The 22,568-nt window shown below is 46.3% G+C and overlaps 2 protein-coding genes across 15 annotated transcripts in view; one reads left to right on the forward strand and one right to left on the reverse strand.

Annotated features, from left to right (window-relative positions):
- Positions 1-4,787, reverse strand: part of ASH1L (ASH1 like histone lysine methyltransferase) — a 156,111-nt gene extending 151,324 nt beyond the window's left edge. For 5 of the 11 annotated variants that reach the window (XR_010594080.1, XM_065574259.1, XM_065574255.1 and 2 more), the window contains exon 1: positions 4,549-4,787. The gene's annotated coding sequence lies outside the window, so the exon portion shown is untranslated. The remainder of the gene's footprint in view (positions 1-4,548) is intronic. The other 6 variants (XM_065574266.1, XM_065574256.1, XM_065574267.1 and 3 more) reach the window with 4 other exon arrangements.
- A 78-nt stretch (positions 4,788-4,865) lies between these two features.
- Positions 4,866-22,568, forward strand: part of DAP3 (death associated protein 3) — a 28,816-nt gene continuing 11,113 nt past the window's right edge. For 2 of the 4 annotated variants that reach the window (XM_005280655.4, XM_005280658.4), the window contains exons 1-5: positions 4,866-5,061; positions 7,555-7,616; positions 8,885-8,931; positions 16,933-17,055; positions 18,404-18,505. In XM_005280655.4, coding sequence (XP_005280712.1) covers positions 8,890-8,931; positions 16,933-17,055; positions 18,404-18,505 — 267 coding nt within the window. In that variant the 5' untranslated portion in view covers positions 4,866-5,061; positions 7,555-7,616; positions 8,885-8,889. The remainder of the gene's footprint in view (positions 5,062-7,554; positions 7,617-8,884; positions 8,932-16,932; positions 17,056-18,403; positions 18,506-22,568) is intronic. The other 2 variants (XM_005280657.5, XM_065574284.1) reach the window with 2 other exon arrangements.

Raw genomic sequence — 22,568 nt, forward strand, 5'->3', positions numbered from 1 at the left:
GAACATAATTAATCAAGGAACCTAAGGACATGAAGAGAAGAAATTATTTAATTGCCTATAAATCAAAGCTAGGAGCCTGGGCAACAAACAAGAGGAAATGGAATTGTTCATTTATTATCCTAATTTTGAATTAGTTAGTATTAGTGAAACTTGGTGGGATGATTCTGATTGGAATGTCAAAATCAGTTGTTATAATTAAGGCCCTATTTCATTTGTGATATTGCGGATCCTGCAATATTAGAGTTCTACCGCACTTTTGAATTTAATTAGCTTACTTTGCACAGTCCATTTTGAGTATGCAATTAGTACTGCACTAACATTAAATGCCTGTACAATGTAAAAGGCTAAAGTGACTGGACTTGGACTTTTTATAGCAGTTGTGTTAAAACTTTAATCTTCTGAATTTTATATTGCACCGGTCACTTTTTATTTTTTAAATGAATGTAATATAGTTGCAGCAAAATGTCTGGTTATCAAAAAAATTAGTAGGCATAACATAATACTGGAGCGTTTATATATCATTCCAGCAAATATTTCTTAAACCAAAAGGTCGACTCTGGCTTTTCCAAACTGTAGCTATTAATAGAAGTCCATTATTACTTTTCTGCGATTTTCCATGTCTTGTCCTCAACTCAGCTGCAATTATTTTACCTCTGTGTTTGGCACTGCTGGAATACTGTGTCCAGTTCTGGTGTCCACAACTCAAAAAGGATGTTGATAAATTGGAGAGGGTTCAGAGAAGAGCCAGGAGAATGATTAAACGATTAGAAAACATGACATACAGTGATAGACTCAAGAAGCTCAATCTATTTGGCTTAAGAAAGAGAAGGTGACTTGATTACAGTCTATAAGTACCTACATGGGGAAAAAATATTTGATAATGGGCTCGTCAATCTAGCAGAGAAAGGTATAACATAATCCAAGGGTTGGAAGTAGAAGCTAGACAAACTTAGGCTGAAAATAGGGCATACATTTTTAACAGTAAGAGTAATTAACCATTGGAACAACTTATCAAGCATCGTGGTAGAGTTTCCATCACTGACACTTTTTAAAACAAGACTTTTTTTTAAAAGATATGGTTAGGCATTATTTTGGGAAAGTTCTATGGCCTGTGTTGTACAGCAGGTCAGACTAGATTATCACAATGGTTCCTTCTGGGCTTGGAATCTATGAACTGTTAGGGAACTAACCTCTGAATCACTATTTCCTGACTCCTGATTGCCCTATACACCCATGTTCAAATATAGGCCTGACCATCAACAGTCACCCCTTCTCCAAACACAGGCTTGATCCTCATGGATCTCCTAGTTACTTACACTGCCCTATCACCATCATACCCAAGCACCTCAAATATTTAAAAAAAGAAAATCTCTCTCCCACGCACTTTCCAACAATAGGAGAAATAGTCTGTGTTGTGAGCCTGTCCCTCTGTGCAAAAAAAGCTTATTGAGGGAAAGCCAGGCCTAAGATGGATTGTGCATGGAGTTCTGTGGTCGTTGTATCTACTGCAGAAGAGTTCATAGACTAAGTCTACCTCCAGTGCAAGTTGAGTTTCTAAGGCATGAGCTTTGCCTATCAGTCTGCCACCCAGTCCCCTTCAAACACATGTCCTACTGCCAGGATCCCGCTCTCTGCACCTCAAATACAAGCCGCAAAGTCAAGTATTCCACACCTCGCACTGGCCTGTCAGGATTTCCATCTCCCTTGCCCAAAGCACAGGCATCTCTGCTAGTGATCTTACAGCACAGGGCTTCCCAAAAGAAATCCCCATCTCCAACACAAAACTGATTGAACATGGAAGAGAATTCTTGCCAAATATAGGCACAACCATCAGGGATCCTTGGCATCCAAATGTCCTACTTTCAGAGAACCTTGTCCCTCAAACACAGGCAAGACTGTCAGTGATTCCCCCAATCCCATTCTATGTTATGCAAGAATTCAGGCTAGATGATCAAATGATGTCTTCTAGCCATAAAAAGTATGAGTTTACCAATTCCAAATATAAAATCAGTTTGTCAGAAAGCCCCTCACATCTTCATCTAAAACACAGGATAAACTGTTAAGGTTTCCCTGGCCACCAACCATAGGTTTAAGGAGGGGACATCCCCATCTAAACACCAGCTGAAATGTCAGAGGATTTCCTGCTCCTTCCCCACAACCATAATCTTGCTGGGAACCTTCCCTTTCCCAAACACAGGCTCGGCTTTCAGGGGTTCCCCTTGTCAACCCAAATAGAACAGATTGCCTGGGATTAATCCTGCCAACCTAAACATAGGCTAGAATGTCAGGTAGTCACCTCTCTTATCCCTTTTGACACAGGCTGGTCCAGGGATTTCCCTCCACCAGAACCACACAGATATATGGAACTGTCATGGACCCACCCCCTCTCCACTCATGGGACTGACTGACCGAGGTTCCCCACACCCACAGTCAGGAACATCAGTGATCCCTTTCCTCCCAAACATGACTCCCAAATATAGACCTTATCAAAACTCCTCACAGGCCTCAAGGGGTATATCTACACTGCAGCTGGGAGCAAGCCTCCAAACCTAGGAAGACACTTTCACTAGCAGGACTTGAGCTAGCATGCAAACAGCAGTGTGGATGTTGCAGCTCGAGCTGGAGTTTAGGCTCTCAAGTCTATGGGGTCAGATGGGGTTGAGAGCCCAAACCACAACATCCACACTGCTATTTTTAGTGCACTAACTCAAGCTCTGCTAGTGAAAGTGTGTCTTCCTAGATTGGGAGGCTTGCTCTGAGCTACAGTGTAGACATACCGAAAGTCAATGATCCCCAATCCCTCCAAATGTAGACCTATCAAGGATTCCTCACCCCACCCTAAACACAGGCCTGTAAGGGATCTCCCCTGCAAATACAGACCCATCAGGGATTTCACTCCCCCACATACTCCAAACACAGCATTTCCCAATCCAAGGTCATGTCACCAGGAACAGTCAGACTAATGCAGTGAGGATACAGAACAGATGAGAAGAACTGGATGACTCTGAATCTGACTACTGATCCATCCCCAATAAAAACACGTGGCTGTGGACATTTCTGTGAAAGGCACTTGCTTTCCACCCCTACTACCAAAGGGCTCCTAATTAAACTGAATGGCCACAGGAAGAGCTAACTGGCCTAAATGCTCTCACACAAGCCTGATTACTAAAGAACTCCCTGCTTCCTAATACACAAGCCAGGTTGTGATGGATTCCCTCTCCCAAGGCACAGGGCCTGGCTCTCAGGGAACTCCCCCTTCCCCCAATGCACCGGGGATGAGGCTGGCTGTCAGGGATCCCCCCCCTCAAGGTACAGGACTGACGGTCAGGGACCTCCTCAGCAGCCTCAAAACTCAGGTATGGCTGTCAGGGATCTCCCTCATCCCCTCAAAGCACGTACCCCAGCTGTCAGGAATATCTCTCACCCACAGGCACGAGGCCCAGCTGTCAGGGATATTCCTCCCTCTTCCCCAGGCACGGGACCCGCCTATCAGGGATATCCCCCCTCCTAGGCATGGGACCCCAACTGTCAGGGATATTCTCCCTCGGGACGGACCTGGCTGTCAGGGATATTCATCCCCACACCACCACCTCGCAGGGGCCCTGGCTGTCAGGGATATCCCCTGCCTCCAGCCCACTCCCAAGCACGAGCCCCTGCGGCCGTCAGGGATATCCCCCTTCCCCCCTCCCCGGCAGGAGCCCCACGGCTGTCAGGGATATCCCCCCCGTTCCCGACAGGCACGGGCCGCGGCTGTCAGGGATATCCCCCCCCCCGGCAGGGGCCCCCCGGCTGTCAGGGATATCCCCCCCCGGCAGGGGCCCCCCGGCTGTCAGGGATATCCCCCCCCGGCAGGGGCCCCCCGGCTGTCAGGGATATCCCCCCCCGGCAGGGGCCCCCCGGCTGTCAGGGATATCCCCCCCCGGCAGGGGCCCCACGGCTGTCAGGGATATCCCCCCCCGGCAGGGGCCCCACGGCTGTCAGGGATATCCCCCCCCCCGGCAGGGGCCCCGGCTGTCAGGGATATCCCCCCCCGGCAGGGGCCCCGGCTGTCAGGGATATCCCCCCCCGTCCCCCACAGGCACGGGCCGCGGCTGTCAGGGATATCCCCCCCCGTCCCCCACAGGCACGGGCCGCGGCTGTCAGGGATATCCCCCCCGTCCCCCACAGGCACGGGCCGCGGCTGTCAGGGATATCCCCCCCCCCCCCCCGGCAGGGGCCCCACGGCTGTCAGGGATATCCCCCTTTCCCCGCCCGCTCGCCCGCAGGCACGGGCCTGGCTGTCAGGGATCCCCCCCGCCGCCTCTCGCCCGCCCCCAGGCACGGGCCTGGCTGTCAGGGATTCCCCGTACGTATCCAAGGCTCAGGAGAAGGGGCTGGGGAGGGCCCGGGCGCCACCTGCGTGTGTTGTTGAGCACCATGTTTATCGGGGACAGGGTGGGGCGGTACCCCTAACGCGGACCCCCTGCCCAGGCTCCCCTCCCCCCGGTCTCCGGGCCTGTGGAGGCTCCAGTCCCCGCCCGGCCCAGCCCGACACGAGCCCCTCCTCACCGTGTCAGCGACAATACGGCCAAGGCCGGGGCCGGGTTCCTCCGCGCCGCATCCTCCCGGCCGCCCTCAGGGACGGGGCCAGGGCGGGACCCGGACCAGCCCGCCGCCGCTTCAGCCCCTTCTCAGAGAGCCGAAGCCGCGAAACCAAAATGGCGGCGGCAGCGGCAGCTCCTGCCTCAGCGCGAGCGAGCGCCTCGTGCCCCGCCCTCCTCGCGTCTGTCCACGCCCCCAGCAGACACACCTCCTGCTTTGCTCGGCCCCGCCTCCTCTGCAGATCCCATTCCCTTCCACGGCGAGGGGAGCCTGAGGGCGGGTTTAATCTGCTGGGGGTGGGGCTCAGAGAACGCCATTCCCCGTCTCCGCGCGTTTTTGTTCTCCTTGCTGGTTTGTCCTCTCAGAGCATCCGTAGTAAGCAGATGCCTTCATGACTTCCTTTTCTTTCCCTGTAAGATGGCGGCGCCCAGGGGTGCGGTGGGAGCAGTCTAGTGGCTTGTGCGGGGTTCCCATCTGCCGGTGAGCCTTCGCGAGGTCCCGTGCTTGGGCGAGCGAGACAGGCCCTCCGGCACGCGGGCAGCTGTATCCCGCCATTACCCGCGCTTAGGGAGGGGCTGGGGACGCTCGCAGGATGGTGATGAAGCGTGTACCCGCCCCTGCAGAACCTGTGGCGACGCGAATGGGGTCCTAAGAGGGCTCGGCTGTCATGGGCCCAGGGAGGCAGCCGCCTAGCTCGCAGCACCGCTCCGGCGTGGCGGGGGAGGGTTGGGTCTCCGAGTTTTCAGAGGCCTCAGCTACGTGCCCTCGAAAGTTCCGGGGGGAGCGAGCCAAAAACACCCATCGGGACAATGGAGCTGTAACCCCAAGGCACCCTGCGGGCGAGTGGCTTGGGGGACAGGGCCCCAAGTTTAACACCCCTACCCCTGGCCCTCACTCATGCTGTCTTCTGCTTTTGCCCTCATTTATATTTGTTCCCTTCCCACAGGATCTTCCCTTTGCTATGACCTCTTCTCTATCTCCCCCACCCAATAGTGTGGCCCTTTGGAGTCTCACTCGATCCCAGCTTGGTCCATCCAGCTATTGCTTTGCCTCACAGTGCTGAACTCTGTTTGGCACAGCTGCCACTTCTCCATTATATTTGGCTCCTAATGTGTCTTCCTTGTTGCCCTCTCAGTAATTTCCACCTTTTCCCTCCAAATGCCATGAAACCTTTAGGTCCCAGTAGCCCTTTGCCACTCTTCTGAAAGGCCTTCACCCCCAGATTTGAAAGCCCCAGATTTTAGTGTTGTGAAGAACCTTTGCAACGTGGCTGACTCAGTGATGCTATTCATAACAGACACGGCAGTGATTATGTTCAATGATTCCGAAGCGGCCATTGAGCGAAAACTAACCAGTATCTTCAGTTCTTGCTGCTGCTTTTGGGACCTCTGTGGGCAGCAGTGACATTGATAGTCTGATCACACTGAGCTGCAACCTGCAAAAGCTCTGAATAGACTAAACACTGGAGCTAGTCATCGGGGAAAGATGAAGCTATAGTAGGATCTGGGAATAGCAGTTTGGCAGAACTGTCAGCATTTTCACTTTCCTTGCTTTCTGGGTAGATTGGGGTCACCATTTTTCACAGCAGTCTGAGACTATTTTTAATTCTTTGCCTATTAGATATCTGAAACCTTTGTAAGTGCATGTGAGGTAGCGTGAGAGGGAGAGATTGATGAGACACATTAGAAGAGTATGGTAAAAAGATATTTGGGGAGGAGCAGAGGGAGAGCATATGTGAGCGGGGTAGAAAACACAGTGTAGGGAGAGAGGAGATTCAGTATGTGAATCTGCCATGGAGGGTGTGTGGCTTCTCCTGCCATATCATTTCATTTTGGGGTTCTTGAATCCAGTGGTAAATACACTGGTACTAAACATCCATTTTTTAATACTTATAAAGAAACTTGTTTTTCAGATTAATGTAGGGAGAGGGACACCAGATTAGGGTTTCTCTGAGGTGGAGATGCTTGTATGTGTAAATTAATTGTGTGGCAGAGATGCCTCCAAAATTACTTGCTGTTTACTTTTTAAAATTACTATTCACAAGCAATTTCAAAATAAGGTGCAAACTTTAACAGTGAGGGTAACTAACTATGGGAACAATTTATCTACTAACATGATGGATTCTCTATCACTTGAGGTCTTTAAATCAAGATTAGATATCGTTCTAAAATATATGTAATAGCTCAAATGGAAGTTATGGTTTGATGTAGAAATTATTGGTGAGGTTCTTTGGTTTTTCTCATACAGGAGGTCAGAATAGTCAGAACAGTCCCTTCTGGCCTTGAATTCTATGACTCAATGAGCTGCCTCTTGCTTTCCAGAACCAGCAGTAGTTGGTGTTGGAGTAGGGCCTTGTAATGATCTTCAGTGACACCCCTCTCCCACACTCACATATATGTTGGTTCAAAGCTATGCCTGGTTTGAGATGGATTCTCCATGTCTTGAGGAGGCTTCCAAGTAGCACAGTTGATGCTGCTGCTCTGAAAGTATGCTCAAAAGACTGAATTCAGATTTCCTTAGTGGCAGAATGTGAGTGGCATCCTGGATTGTTTTTGAACTTAGTCCTTATTTTAATAAGACCAGGCACAAGTCAGTGAAATAGCTGTTATAGTAGAGAAGTTTATGACTACTAGACAAAGGGGTTAAACTCTTGTGAAAAGTTGAATTACTCCTTTCTGTTCCTCACCAATGTCTTCTTATCCTTCTATGTGCTGGCATTGGAGAGTAGAATGAACTAAGAATTTCGGCAAGTTTTTTATGTGGCAAAACTAAAACTTGCTCTTTTAAATTTGTTTCTTACTGATTGCTCAGTGTGAGATCAGAGGACCTCTTTACAAGGCTAATGTCATCCTTCCTTAAGTGTTCAGTTATTTTCCTTCCTCCTCAGTAGAATGAGAATTCCAGATACGATTCCACCCAGTTAGTAACCTTTGTCTTCCTTCATAAATTAGCTTTTGTGTTTCCTCTGTGCAGAAGCTGTTAACTACAGGAAGATCAGAACCTATTGGTTCCTGAAAGTCGTCCACTCCTGAGAGGTTAGTAGCTTGCATTGAATGTATTATATAATAACGTCTAACAAGTGAAGAGTTTTTTTTAAATCTGTTACATTTTATGTTGTGTTCTCACATGCTCTTTAGGACAGTGCTATGAAGAATGCCTTAGGCACAAATACCCTGATTGAATTGATTTTTGGGACCCTCTGTTCTTTCCTCAATCTGTCTATTGTGCATTTTGCTGCTTTTCCTTCTGTCATGGTAACCAAAGCTGGCTGTTGAGCAGCGGACTCTGACAGATGTAGGAGCAGGAGTGAATTGAGAAGCTTTCTATGTCTCTTAGTGTTGTCTTGCATGATTCCTGCTTCATAATATCTAGTAATATTAAACTGACTTCTCTTATTCAGAAGAGGAATCATCTTTTGATTCTGCCTGTTAAAATCACAAGGAAAGGGGAATATCCATCCCTCAAGATAGCTGAGCACAAGACCAAGGCTTTCAGTCTTTAAAGCTACTTATCAAGTATGGTGCTTATTGCAAATATCTCTGCAAAATACCCTTCTCCATTAGATGCATCTGCTATGCTGTCCCCCAAGGCAGTGCTGCTGTTTTAATAACCTGTTTTACTGCTGTGAAGCACATACACATCACCTAATGCTTTGTCGGAATCCTATTGGTCTATTTAGACGGTAAGCTCGTTGGGCAGGAACAGTTTGTCCTCTATGTTGGCTATAGTTGGCACTAAACAAAAATCATATATTTCCCGAAGTCCTTCACCTTGGGATTTGGGAGATGCTTACATATAAAGTTTTTGTATGATATTTGACATATTTTTAGCTAACTTTTGGAAGAGCGTGGACATAGGATTCTGAGTAAAGGAAAACCAATTGCTTGCAAGTAGTTCTAAAGCCAGAAGGAGACCGTGCAAAGTTTGTCTTCACTCTCATTGACGTAAGAAATACTTTATGCCCATCTGGATACATGGTTAACCTGACTTCATTTATTCTTTTGGGAGCTCACTAGGATTCTCTCTTCATGGAACAGGCTCAAAGCATGACTGATGAGGGAGAAGATGGAAGAAGAGCTCTGTGTAAACTCGAAAGCTTGTCTCTCTCACAGGCAGAAGTTGGTTCAATTAAAAATATTACCTCCTCCACCTTCTCTCTCTAATATCCTGGGACCAGCAGGGCTACAAGAACACTGTATACACCATGGCTGATGACAGTTCCTAAGACACGCATTTGACAACTTGATAGGAGAGATCAGATATTGTGAATTGCTGAGAGTAAACTCCACTCTTGTCTTTGCAGGGATAATGCTGAGAAGCGTGAAAGGAGTGATCTGCCAGGGGCCCAAGGTGAGTCCTGCACTGGATCTGTGAAGTATCCCCTTTGCTGGATCTCTGTCTTGGGATCTGGAATGATTATCACTATAAAGGGTCCAGAATGCTATTTTTCACATTGTATTTCGTAATACAAGTCATTTTGAAAACACAAAATCTGCTGGATTTGCACTAAAAGCATCCTTTCTCAAGAACATTGAACAGCACTATTGATAAGAAGATCCACTACTGATGATGGCCTTGATTCTTTACTGTGCCTCCTGAGGGGGTATGGCCCAAGAAGGGGGGTAAAGATGGGGCAAAGATGGCTTTTATATGTTCTTTACACCTCTGGGCTTGGCTGCAGGCCTATCTGCCCCCAGTGTGAGTCAGAACAACTCTAGGGGCCACTTATGGGTCATCCTCTAGCCCAAAATAGCTGAAGTGCAGAGTAATGTGGTCCTGCTCTAGCCTGGCATGCCCCTATCCTGGGGACTGTGTTGGAAGTAGAATCATGGGGTTATCTTAATGACCTTATGCTTGCTAGGGAAACTCTTTCTGCTCTGGGCTTTGTCCCTGGGGGCCAATTAAATTGGCTCTGTGGCCCCTTTATGGCAAATAGCAGCACAGTTGTGAGGACCTTTCTCTTCAAAAAGATTTAACCCTCAGAGTAACAGCCTTTTGCATGTCACTCTAGTCTAGTCATGTGACTACCTTCCTCCAGCTCTTATGGCCTTTAAATCTCAAATGTCCAGTGACTGAGATATGTAACTTCATCTGTCAGCAAACCTGCAACCCTAAATTGTTCCAAGTGGCCAGGAAGCAGGCTCCCAGCTTCTGAAAACAAATGGTTTATAACAGCAGCTCATCTTGCCTATTTTCAAGCTGTAAAGTTGTTTGTGCATTTATGGTTTTAATTGTAGGATTTTTACCCACTTGTGTGTAAACTAGGAATTTAAAAGCCAGGGCTGGATTGAAGCATAGATACTTTAGCCCATGTCAAGGTCCCCATCTTCTGGAGCCATGTTACATCAGACTCTAAACTATTTTTTGAAAAAAAAAAATAAGGGCTTGTCGACATGCAGTTTTTGTACCAATTGAACTGCTTGAAACCAGCATAGTTAAAGCAAGCAATACCCCCCTTGTGTGGATGCAGTTATACTTGTATAAAGGTACCCTTCGTACCAATAGAACTCATCCATATTAGGCAGTTATGTTGCTTTAACTCTTTTGGTAAAAAGTAGTGTCCCCAGCCAAAAAGGGGAAGTTTGGTACTACCCAAACTGTATACAACAATATGAAAAAATATCGGGCCTGAGTTTCTAGCCCTTGTGATGGCAAAGAAAAGCTTGAATATGTGAACCAAATAAAACCAAGACAGCAATATCTTCCAGAATACAGACAGCATGAAAAAATGAGGTATGAATTGCCCTGTGCATCTCAATTAGATGCTAACTCCAAGACCGAGTGCTGGAAGGTTAAGGAAATGCCAGTGCCACCCCAGAAGAGGACTCTGTGTAGCAGGAGGTGAAGAGTGCAGTGGGCCCACCAACCTTACCCAAGCAGATACATCCAAGTTGCAAGGGGTCCTCCTTACTGCTATCTCTCTCTGCCTTTCTGGGAAGTGAGGAGGGGGCTTAGTGCCACAGCCTTGCCTATTTATGGACAGAGTCCAGAGTCTCAGTCTGTTTTGAACTAAGAATACTCCATTGCATCACTAGCTCAAAGATTAAACTTGCACACTCAGCACGTGCATCAGTACACAGTCTCAGGATACAAACAATGAGCAGGATTTAAAGACCTAGTGCACTACCTCAGAATGTAAAATCTACAGCTTTGTGAACACAATGCTAATGCATTAGCTTTGCCCATCTAGGGTGAATCATTAATAGTGAAGAGGATCTTCTAGTTGTTTGTTCTATTATTTAAATCAGGGTGACCTCTTTTGAGATGACTTCTAAATGCTCTTTTGTCAAGGACTGTATCATTCCTGTGCTGCAGAGGGAGAATATACAAACTGTTTGTTTCCAGAGATCAGATTCCTGTTGTGCAGTGCCATATTTATCACTGAGACCTGCATAGAATGTAGGGAATCGCTTTTATGGTGATTTATTGAATAAGTGCATGGCCGGTGAGGTGCAGGGATTCATGTAGAAACAGCTCCACCTTATGGCATTTGGTTTCTTGATGAATCCCTGGTTTAAGGTGTGATAGGTGGCTTGTCATTTAAGAGGTTTGAGTTAGATTACTGTCTTCTGGCTGACAGCAATTTAATATAAACACCACTTGCTAGGACTGAGATGAATTGTGTTCAGATTGCATTTGAACAGCGTGTTCAGTTTACATACCTGTTTTTCAAAATTAAATAAATGGAATCCTGTGATGAACTGTCGAGAGACATATACAAGTATTCCATGTGAATAGCTTTTATAGCCTTGAGGGTGAAGTTGTAATTTTAAAAAGTCAGGACATGTAGTATGTAAATTAATGGTGGTCTAGGTGTAAAACTTTTGGGGTACAAAATAAAAATAAAGCTTTAAAATTCCCCAAACAATAACTGGCAATCTTTATCAATACCTCTTCCTGGCTCATTTGCTCTCTGTGATGTGAGAATCTGTCAGTTCCAAGGACTGAGTGACATTTGTTGCTCCCATACAGGAGCATCATTACATGTACAGGGGGAAAAGGAACCCTTGGTAGTACAATGCCTAGTGAGTAGGGTGACCAGCTGTCCCGATTTTATAGGGACAGTCCCAATTTTGGGGTCTTTTTCTTATATAGCCTCCTATTACCCCCCCCCCTCCCCCCCTCCCCCCCGCACACACACACACACTCCCTATCCCGATTTTTCACATTTGCTGTCTGGTCCCCCTACTAGTGAGTTACTGATGATTTTCTCTATTTGCCAATGGTAACGCCTTCTGAACATGAGACTGAAAACGCTTCTATTCAGGTGCAGCAAGGTGACAGTTCGAAGACTTGATTTTGTTGATGTTGAATTATTGTAGAATATTGGGAATGTTTTAGTTTAACCACTTAAGTGGCTTGCAAAACCAAATTGACCAATAAACCGCAGTGAACTCAGAAAATGCAGATGTGCATCCTTAAAGCTCTAGGACAGTTGTTAGAGCTGTTGCATTGTGTTTTGTGATAGATTGGTGCCCATCACTCAAGAGGCTTGTGTTTTGGTTCTCTATCCATTCTAGCACATTTAGATGGACTTTGTGTCCAGGTATATTAAAAGCTGCATCTATGGGATGGTGCAGAAAGGAGTCCCCAGATGGAAACTGCCAAAGCAGTGTGACAAATGAGGAATGTTGTGCAGGTGATCCTAAGAAATACATCATGCTATCTCCCGTCTTTTGGATCATCTGTCTTTGGGACAAAGAGAATGATCTTCACTTCATGTAGAATCCAAGCTTTACTGAGGCCATGGGATTTTGCTTTGGGAAAAGTGGAATTGGCAGTGCTGGTCTCAAAGCTGTATAAAAATGGAACCAAAATCTTATCCTGTTTACTGGAAGACTTATGTGAGCAGGCATTGGGAGGAGTGGGATGGGGAGCAGGAAGTCTGGCAGAAGCTCTTGGTTATCCTGACTTGTCTATATAGAGCTTAGAACCTGGCTTTCATTCAAGCCATGGTGGATGTCGGGGAGGGGGCCAATAGCGGACTAGTGCAATAACTTTTCATTTCTATGACCCAGGCCAAGATTTGAACCGAGTTCACTAAAGTCCTGACTTGTCTACATCACTGATCAGCCACACAGTGTGAAGCACTTTGAAGTCTCAAGCAGGAGAGATGCATATTTGGAGTAGCAGGGGATGTTGCAGGGCAGACTTGAGCTGCATTGGCAGGGCTGTGAGGGAGGGAGTCAGGACCAAAACAGCATGGGTAGTAGATGGTTGAAACTGAGGTACCATTGGCAGAGACTGGGAGGTTGTGGGGATGGGAAGGACTTGGAGTTGTACCAGGTCATGACTGAGGTGTACTAGCAGAGCAGGCGAAGGTACTTTCACAGCCCCAGTTGTTGACACTGCTTGACTTAAGTCAGTGCTCTTAGTTCCTTGCTCTCACAAGCACCAAAATAAGTCATACATCTCTAGGTGAAAATAAAGTCTAAAAAAAAAAAAAAAAAAAGGCCAAATGAGACATCTCTCCAAATTGTGTGGTGCTAAGGAGAAAAGGGCACCCTTGGGGCAAATAGAGACCACCTAGCCATATGACGATAAACCTGAAGATTGGTGCTATAAACATGGAGGGTGTTTACCTGCATAATGCATATCACTAAGGTTAGTTAAATAGGTATGTAGAGTGGAGAATACAAACTGGTTTTGTTCCTTCCCTAAGTAGAGAGAGCTGAAATGCTGAAGCAGGAGCACAGTCATATTTAATGTGGATGTGGGTTAATCTGAGCGTTCTGCTTTCTTCAAAGCCCTGTGATGCCTTTCAGGTGACCCCAAGTAAGACCCTCAAATGCTGATGGCAGAAAAGCTGCATGACACAATGTGGAATTTAAGCAGCTGTTCTGTGTCTAAATCTTGGTGTTTTGGCTTTACACAGTGCTGCTCTCATCTGTGCTGGGGAACAAATGGACTGTACAGGGAGGCAGAGCAGGAAACTGCTTTCTTTGTATCTTGAGTTGGAGACAGCAACTGTTGCTGTCTGTAATGCTTAAGCAGGTTTTCATTTCTGTTTGTTTTGGCCTCTCCTCAGCCTCTCTGCCCTGAGTGTGTGGGACAGTTAATTCCCTGTGTTATCTCTGAGCTCAGCTTCTACATTCACCTTTAACATTTTCTTTCACCTTGGCCTACTAAAATCTCTTCTTTTTATTCCTTGCTACCCTTAATCCTCTGCCCTTTCTGGTTGGGACTTACAGGCACGCTTCATGAGTTTCCTATAGAGTAGCTTGTATTCGCTTAGCTGGCTGTTTCAGTTTCTCCTTCATAGTTCTGTTTTAATGAAAAATTCTGTATGCTGGGACACAGTTAGCCAGGAAATCAATGCAAGGAGTTTAATTATAAATACCAAATAGTGGGCAGTGCTGCATTAATCCCGCAGTAATTGAAGCGATTGTGGATTACTAGGCAGCTTGAATTTGCAAGGTACTAGCTTCCATTCATCACTGAAGGCAGAGACTTTACAGGAACTTCTCAGCTATAAGATTTTAATGGCTGCACTGTGCTCTTGATCTGTCCTTCATGGGATAAAAACGAGGAGTCCGGTGGCACCTTAAAGACTAATAGATTTATTTGGGCATAAGCTTTTGTGGATAAAAAACCCACTTCTTCAGGTGCATGGAGTGAAAATTACAGATACAGGCATAAATATATATTGGCACATGAAGAGAAGGGAGTTACTTTACAAGAGGAGAGCCAGTGCTGAAGGCCAGTTCAGTCAGGGCGGATGTGGTCCACTCCCATTAAGGACAGCTATTATCTATATCTGGCTATTTGGACTCTCTCCTCAGACCCTACGCTACCAGCACTCCTAGCCATCTTTGAGACATCACCGACTTCCTGAGGAAACTACAATACATTGGTTTCGGAGTAGCAGCCATGTTAGTCTGTATCCACAAAAAGAACAGGAGTACTTGTGGCACCTTAGAGACTAACAAATTTATTTGAGCATAAGCTTTCGTGGGCTACAGTCCACTTCATCGGATGCATGTAGTGGAAAATACAGTAGGAAGGAACACACACACACACACACACACACACACACACACATGAAACAATGGGTGTTACTATACACACTATAAGGAGAGTGATCAGTTAAGGTGAGCTTTTATCAGCAGGCGAGAAAAAGAACCACTACAAACAGTTCTTTTTCTCTCCTGCTGATAAAAGCTCACCTTAACTGATCACTCTCCTTATAGTGTGTATGGTAACACCCATTGTTTCATGTTCTCTGTGTGTGTGTGTATAGATCTTCCTACTGTATTTTCCACTACATGCATCCAATGAAGTGGGCTGTAGCCCACGAAAGTTTATGCTCAAATAAATTTGTTAGTCTCTAAGGTGCCACAAGTACTCCTGTTCTTTTTACAATACATTGGTGATCTTCCTGAAAACACCATCCTGGCCACCATGGATATAGAAGCTCTTTACACCAATATTCCACATGAGAATGGACTACAAGCTGTCAGGAACAGTATCCCTGATGAAGCCATGGCATACCTGGTGGCTGAGCTTTGTGACTTTGTCCTCACCCACAGCCATTTCAGATTTGGGGACAACTTGTACCTTCAAGTCAGCGGCACTGCTATGGGTACCCGCATGGCCCCACAGTATGCCAACATTTTTATGGCTGACTTAGAACAATGCTTCCTCAGCTCTCGTCCCCTAGCACCCCTTCTCTACTTACACTACACTGATGACATCATCATCATCATATGGACCCACCGGAAGGAGGCCCCTGAAGAATTCCACCTGGATTTCAACAATTTCCACCCCACCATCAACTTCAGCCTGGACCAGTCCACACAAGAGATCCACTTCCTGGACACTACAGTGCAAATAAGTGGTGGTCACATAAACACCATCCTATACCGGAAACCTACTGACCGCTATACTTACCTACGTGCTTCCAGCTTTCATCCAGGACACATCACATGATCAGTTGTCTACAGCCAAGCCCTAAAATACAACCGTATTTGCTCTAATCCCTCAGACAGAGACAAACACCTACAAGATCTCTATCAAGCATTCTTAAAACTACAATACCCACCTGGGGAAGTGAGGAAACAGATTGACAGAGTGAGACGGGTACCCAGAAGTCACCTACTACAGGACATGCCCAACAAGGAAAATAACAGAACACCACTGGCCATCACATACAGCCCCCAGCTAAAACCTCTCCAGCACATCAACAGTGATCTACAACCTATCCTGGAAAACGATCCCCCACTCTCACAGGCCTTGGGAGGCAGGCCAATCCTCGCTTACAGACAGCCCCCCAACCTGAAGCAAATACTCACTAGCAACTACACAGCACACCACAAGAAACACTAACCCAGGAACCAATCCCTGTAACAAACCCCGTTGCCTTCTCTGTCCCCATATCTACTCTAGCGACACCATCGTATGACCCAGCCTCACCATCAGGGGCTCATTCACCTGCACATCTACTAATATGATATATGCCATCATGTGCCAGCAATGCCCCTCTGCCATGTACATTAGCCAAACAGGACAGTCTCTATGTAAAAGGATAAATGGACACAAATCAGACATCAGGAACGGTAACATACAAAAGCCAGTAGGAAAACACTTCAATCTCCCTGGACATTCAATAACAGATTTAAAAGTAGCCATTCTTCAACAAAAAAACTTCAAAAACAGACTTCAAAGAGAAATTACAGAACTACAATTCATTTGCAAACTTAACACCATCAATTTGGGCTTGCATAGGGACTGGGAGTGGCTGGCTCACTTCAAAAGCAATTTTCCCTCTCTTGGTATTGACATCTCCTCATCAATTATTGGGAGTGGACCACATCCACCCTGACTGAATTGGCCTTCAACATTGGTTCTCCACTTGTAAGGTAACTCCCTTCTCTTCATGTGCCAATATATATTTATGCATGTATCTGTAATTTTCACTCCATGCAGCTGAAGAAATGGGTTTTTTACCTACGAAAGTTTATGCCAAAATAAATCTGTTTAGTCTTTAAGGTGCCACCGGACTCCTCGTTGTTTTTGTGGATACAGACTAACACAGCTACTCCTCTGATACTTAATGGGATAACTCATTTAGGTAGAGAGCTCAGCTCAGTAAGGGTGGCAGATGGACTTAAGTGAATTGAAGGGGTTTAGAACGATGCAATTGAACTTGCAGTAGGGTTATACATAACATTGAGCTTTACACAATGAATTTCCTATATGTTCTAACTGCTGTGACCTCTACTTCCAGAGTAGTACGTGTTACATTGACTCTTCCCTGATGTGTATAGTAAGGGTGTAAAGCTTCAACAGTTAACTGGATTTTTGCATGTAATTATGATCTTTCAATTTCTGAGAAATGTTTTTCCTCTGTAGTTGGATTCTGGATATTTTCTCCATGCCAGTGCCAGGGCTTGGTTAAGTGCTGCGGTTAATCAGGATGTCCAAATCCCAGCAGAGAAACCCAGAACAGTATTCCGCACCAGTGAGAGCAACCCGGTGAGTTACTGCCATATTTACTATTATGTCAACTAGCCAGTTCCCTAAGTGCATCAGTGTCGGTTCTTAGGCACCCTGGACCCAGTGGTGCTCACTGACTGAGATCATATGCTACTTATGAGTGGAAATGAAGGGAGTAGGTGGTTCTTCATAATAGCCATGCCCTGCTCCTTTAGGGTGTGAATAACAAGCCTTCAAAACAGGGCCGAGACCCTTTCTGAAATCCCTTTGGAACATGTATTGATTCTTTCTCTGCAGCTGTACAAATGAAATGGGTCATGTATTGTAGCAGCTCAGATGTGGGTGAACTTGGCATCAGATACCTTTAATTTCAACTTCAGGGTCATTCTTTTCTGACTAACCTCCCCAGATTGGCTATTAAGGGAAAAAATAACCCAGCACACCCTACAGGCTTTATAATTCCAGCTGTAGTCTCACCCTCTCTCAAGCACAAAATGAAGTGAAATAAATGAATGAAATAAGCCTTTGAGGAGCTTTTCCACTGCCTCTGTAATTGGAGTCTCTTGCACTGCTGATTCCTTTGAGGTCTCTATGGAAACAGCAGCATGCAGATGATCCAGTCATGTGATCAGAGCATCTCTATAGACTGCACAGAGGAGCCCAGATGGCAAGAATTGTCTCCACTGTCCTAGGTCTAGGATTTATGTTGCCAAGCAACTGGCTTCAGCATTCCGGTTGCACATGTCTGATATATGTTTGGCAACAGCAGCCAATGCTTCTTAATGAATCAAATCCATGTTCCTCAAGCTTGTCCATATTGTGGATCACTTCTTATGCTACAGATTCTCCTGTGGTTCATCTTCCCACCTTATTCCACAACTTTCCTCTAGAAGTTAAAATGCTTGGTTACAGGGAAGTTTCACTAAACAGCACTGAGGCAACAACATGAAAGCTAAACTCTCAAAAGAGAATGTAGAAATGGCACCTTCTTACTTAACAGCCCTGGTCCCTGTGTGTATCCCCAAATAATATCTTGATAGGGTGGAGGTATGATTGACTTGTCTAGATCAAAACCGATTTAAAAAAATAATTTGCAAATCCAGGAGACACCCTGGACTGTGCTACAGCTAGTAGGAAGCACTGCTGCTTCCAGACTTGCATATACTTCACCACTGTAAAAGAAACCATTTTGTGGACTATCACCACTGCTCAATAAATAAAACCTAGAAGCAAGTGTATTTTGACTCTGAGTAATATGATAATTATTCTGCCTGGGTTGTACATTACTGCCCCACTCTTAAGGGAACCTCTGTACACAGACAGATGTGATGGCTCATCTAGAGTTCAGCCTCCCATGGTTGTTACAATTTGTATTTTAACTTCACAGGCCAACCATGCAGAGCAACATGAGGGTCAGCACTACAGCATCCCGCTCCAGGAGGTGAAAGTGGTGTTTCCACATGGACTGCCCTACCGCTTCCAAATGCAGGTACTCTGTTTCAGTGCTGGTTGGGGAGATGTGGGGGGCTTTGGATGTGTAATAGGACTGTGATGCGAGGGACAGCAGGCAGCCACATTCCTGAGGCACCTTCATTGAGAAGAATACAGTTGTTTTGGGTCCATAGAAATCTGGATTTTCTTTTGGCAGTGATGGCATACAGGCATGAGTGATCCTTCTGTGGAAGGGGGCTGGGTTGAGAGAAGATTGATCTTGCTTTGCATAGTGGAAGGGGGCTGGGGAGTGGAGATTAGTGGGATGTGATTTAAGTTTCCTCAGTCTCTAACTTCTGAGTCTATAATGTGCTATGGGTCCAGACTGTCTGAGCACAACCCCTCTTGGGGACTTGGATGGTGTCATTTCTGTGTAAAATAGACTTGCTCATAAAATGGCTTTCGATCAGCAAAAAATATCTTGCTCTTTCTTTCCATCTGTGACACAGATCTCATTGTGGTGGGGTTTACTCTGCAGCTATAGCTTGCTGTTTAAAATGCATTTCTGGACTCAGAAATGATCTGTGAATCGTTAATGTAAATGAACCAATGGCAAGGAAGCAAGGCACCTAACACCACCTGTTAAAATAGTCCAAGAAATTCAGTGAAACATCCTATGCCTGAGCACAGCGGGGCTCCTCCCCTTAACACTGTCATGGCTTTTCTCTTCAGGCTGTGCTGTAATTAATACATCAATATCGATTTCCTGGCTTTGGTTTCTTGTTGGGCCCTTCTTGTTCCTGATCGTATCTGAATGCAGACAATAGTGTATGTGCTCCCAGCATAATACAGCAACCTAGTAACTTACAAACCTTATGGTTTGTGTAAACTACGTACTGTGGCCTTTTAAAGGCTCAGTTAAATATCTGGGCAAGTTTCTTTTCTTTTCAGAAAACCAGTAGTAATTAAAGCTCATTTTAGATTGCCATTTATGTTTGCCTTGGTTATTTAGATTTAAATTTAAATTCAAGCTTTTTAAATAAATGCAGAGAAAAGTCTCCAACTGGGAAACTTTTTTTCCTAATCATGCAACATAAACATAATTTTTTAAAGAAAATCGATTCTCCTAGACTGAGGCAGTGTTGTGAGCTTCTCTTGATATTTATCCTCACAAAATATTTTAATATTTAACTATTTAAATGATTCTTCCCCAGATAATGTAGCTTATAATAACATACATGCAGGTGAATTACATTTGTGTGCTTGTTAAGGGACATCTGCCACTAGTAATAGTGATGATATGGTACAAGGAAAAATAAGGAAAATAAAAAGTAGAGACAACAGTAGTCTGAAGTGGGAAAACTTTGTGTTCACTGATCATTTCCCTTTCAGCTACTGGTATAACATTAAGATTGCAACAGGGTCCCATATATTCCAGGATTGCAGAATTTGCTGTCAAGTTGTCCTTTACTCCAGAATTGTGCTCCAGAATCTTAAGCGTTCATTTAAAATAAAAATTTCCAGTACTCGTGGTTATGAAGAAAACCTTAGAAATGGGAACCAAATGTAACCAAAGCAATGTTGTCTTCCTGAGTGTGCTAATTGCCTGAAACAATACCTTGGAAAGGTGCAAACTGTCCTGTACATCTTAATGAGTTGCTGACTGTGAAACCTAAAGATGACAACACAAACATCCACTGTAACTAGTATAGCCCAGAATTCCAAAGTGCTTCTCATGCCTTCTCTGCTGCCAAAAGATGCAAATGGCACTGTCAAGTGGCCAAAATCTCAAGCTTCCCTTCTCTGTTCCTGTAGAAGGTCCAGACTCACCCCTGCGGTGCCTCCTGCTGGTCGTCCAGGGAATTACCAGCCCCTAGAGCACTCTCTGCAGGGCTTTTCCAACCCCTCAGGGCAGGAGCGGGTGTCCACTCTGCTACACACCTTCCCCCTTAAAACCCCCATCCCAGGGAGTCAAGGGGCCTTCTGGCCTGTGCGGCCCGGAGGTGTCCCGCCAGCCGCGCCTGCTTCTCCTCATTGTCCTTGAGCTTGACAGCCAGGTCTTCCCTCTCCTGGCGGGCTTTTTGGAGCCCCGCCTCTGCTGTCCGCCGGGCCTGCTCCATGACCTCTAGCCGCGTCCGCAGGACCTGGTCCCCCAGGCCATCTTCCTGACCCCCCACCCTCAGGGTCTGGGTCCATTTGGTGGCCTGGTCATGGACCACTTGGGTCCCAGCCTCTTCCTGGGTCCACTCGGTCTGGGTCTCATCATCGGCAACAAACCCCGGGCCAGTCTGGGTTTCTGCCTCCCGCAGGGATCCCTCCACCCCGTTCACCACTTCTAGCAATTTTGGCCCTTCTGGCCTCACAGGCACCTCCTCTGGCCTCTCCTCATTTCTTCTGAGGGGGCAGTGCCTCCTTATATGTCCGGGCTCCCTACAGCCCCAGCAGGCATTCCGCCTCTGTGCTGCCCCAGGCCTCGGTATTTTTCTTTTGTCCTTCACCGGGCCAACCCTCCATGGGTTGCCCTGGGCCGTATTCCTGGGGCCGGGGCACTCCCGCTCCAGGTGCCCCCTGCGCCCACAGGCCCAACATGCCCTCAGCCACCGAGGTTCCCTCACCCCGCGGCCTTCTTGAGGGATCGGGCACCGTCGCGTTGCGGGGTGAGGTCCTCTGCCTCCAGCCCCATCGGGACAGTCCCGTTTTAAATGTCCAGCCCGACCGCAGGAGTAGCAAGCCTTCCTCACGGGCCTCCTGGCCCTGGCACTCTGTGGCCCACGCCCTCCGCGATCTCTTTTATACTCCCTCCTCAGGAGTGTTCGCACGGCCCGCTGCTCCTCCGCCAGCTGGCCGATCTGTGCCTGGAGGGCCCACAGCGCCCCCCACAGTCCATCCTGGGTCTCCCGGGCCCCCTTCAGGCCGTCAGCCCCCTTCCACTGGGCCTCCGACGCTGGGCCCCACCCAGGGACAACCCCTGGGGTCTCTGCATAATATACCCCGCGGTATACAGGATCCATTGTCCCATTCCTCAGTGTCTCCCATCCAGGCAATAGTCCTGCTGTCCTTGCCTTGCCCCTTGTGTCAGGGGCGGACCTGAATGTAGAAGGTCCAGACTCACCCCTGCGGTGCCTCCTGCTGGTCGTCCAGGGAATTAGCTCACCAGCCCCTAGAGCACCCTCTGCAGGGCTTTTCCAACCCCTCAGGGCAGGAGCGGGTGTCCACCCCGCTACAGTTCCCCAACCTTCTGATATGCATTTATGCATTGTCAAGAAAAAAAATCTGACACATCAAAACAAACTACACCTCTGTGTAAAGTTGAACTAGGTGTAAAATCCTGGCCCCACTGAAGTCAATGAAAGTTTTGCCATTGAATTTAATTCACCCATAGTATAAAAATAAATGGGCTTCTGTCTTGGCACATATTTCATATAGTTTTAAATTTTAAATGCAGCTATTGCAAAATTTCCAGTCTGCCATAGCAGAGTGCTGCTGAATTTAAGTTGTGAGCTACACAGGGCCATGGCTAGGGAGTATGACTATCTTGGGCCTCAAGACATCCTCTGATCCCTTTAAGGGTTGTAAGGAAATGTTTCCTACCATGTGCAGCATTGCATGACTGGCTTAGGAGCATTAAGGCGGGAAGACTTGAGGACTGGGGTGGTTATCTTCTTCCTTTGAAGCTTTGGGTATTGGCCACTGGAAACTGGACTTTGAGGGCATGTTGCAAGTTCCATCTGGTTACTCAGCCATTGGGGAGGCAGGCAGGCAGAGGTATTGTTTAGTGTAGCTGGTAATTTTCTGACTTCAGACAGGGAGTAAATTATTTAAATTTTGGCAAAGATGCCTATAGCCCTTGATAGGTGCTCTTTTGAATATATTGTAATCCAAATAAATTGGTCTGTTCCAATCTTGGCAGGTCCTATGAGATTGGGATTTTCAAGCTGGTTAGTTCTATTATAGCATTAATAGTAAATTTGAATTTTAAACTAATCTCTGTAACGTGTTAATGTGGAAGCAATTAATAGATTCCAAGGCCAGAAGGAACCTTTGTGATCATCTAGTTTTTAGGGTACTTATCAGGAAAGTGCTTCTGAATAAGAGAGAGTAGAAAAAGTGAAGGAAGGTCA

This window comes from Chrysemys picta, chromosome 20 (genome assembly GCF_011386835.1).
Source record: "Chrysemys picta bellii isolate R12L10 chromosome 20, ASM1138683v2, whole genome shotgun sequence".
NCBI classification, from domain to species: domain Eukaryota; kingdom Metazoa; phylum Chordata; order Testudines; family Emydidae; genus Chrysemys; species Chrysemys picta.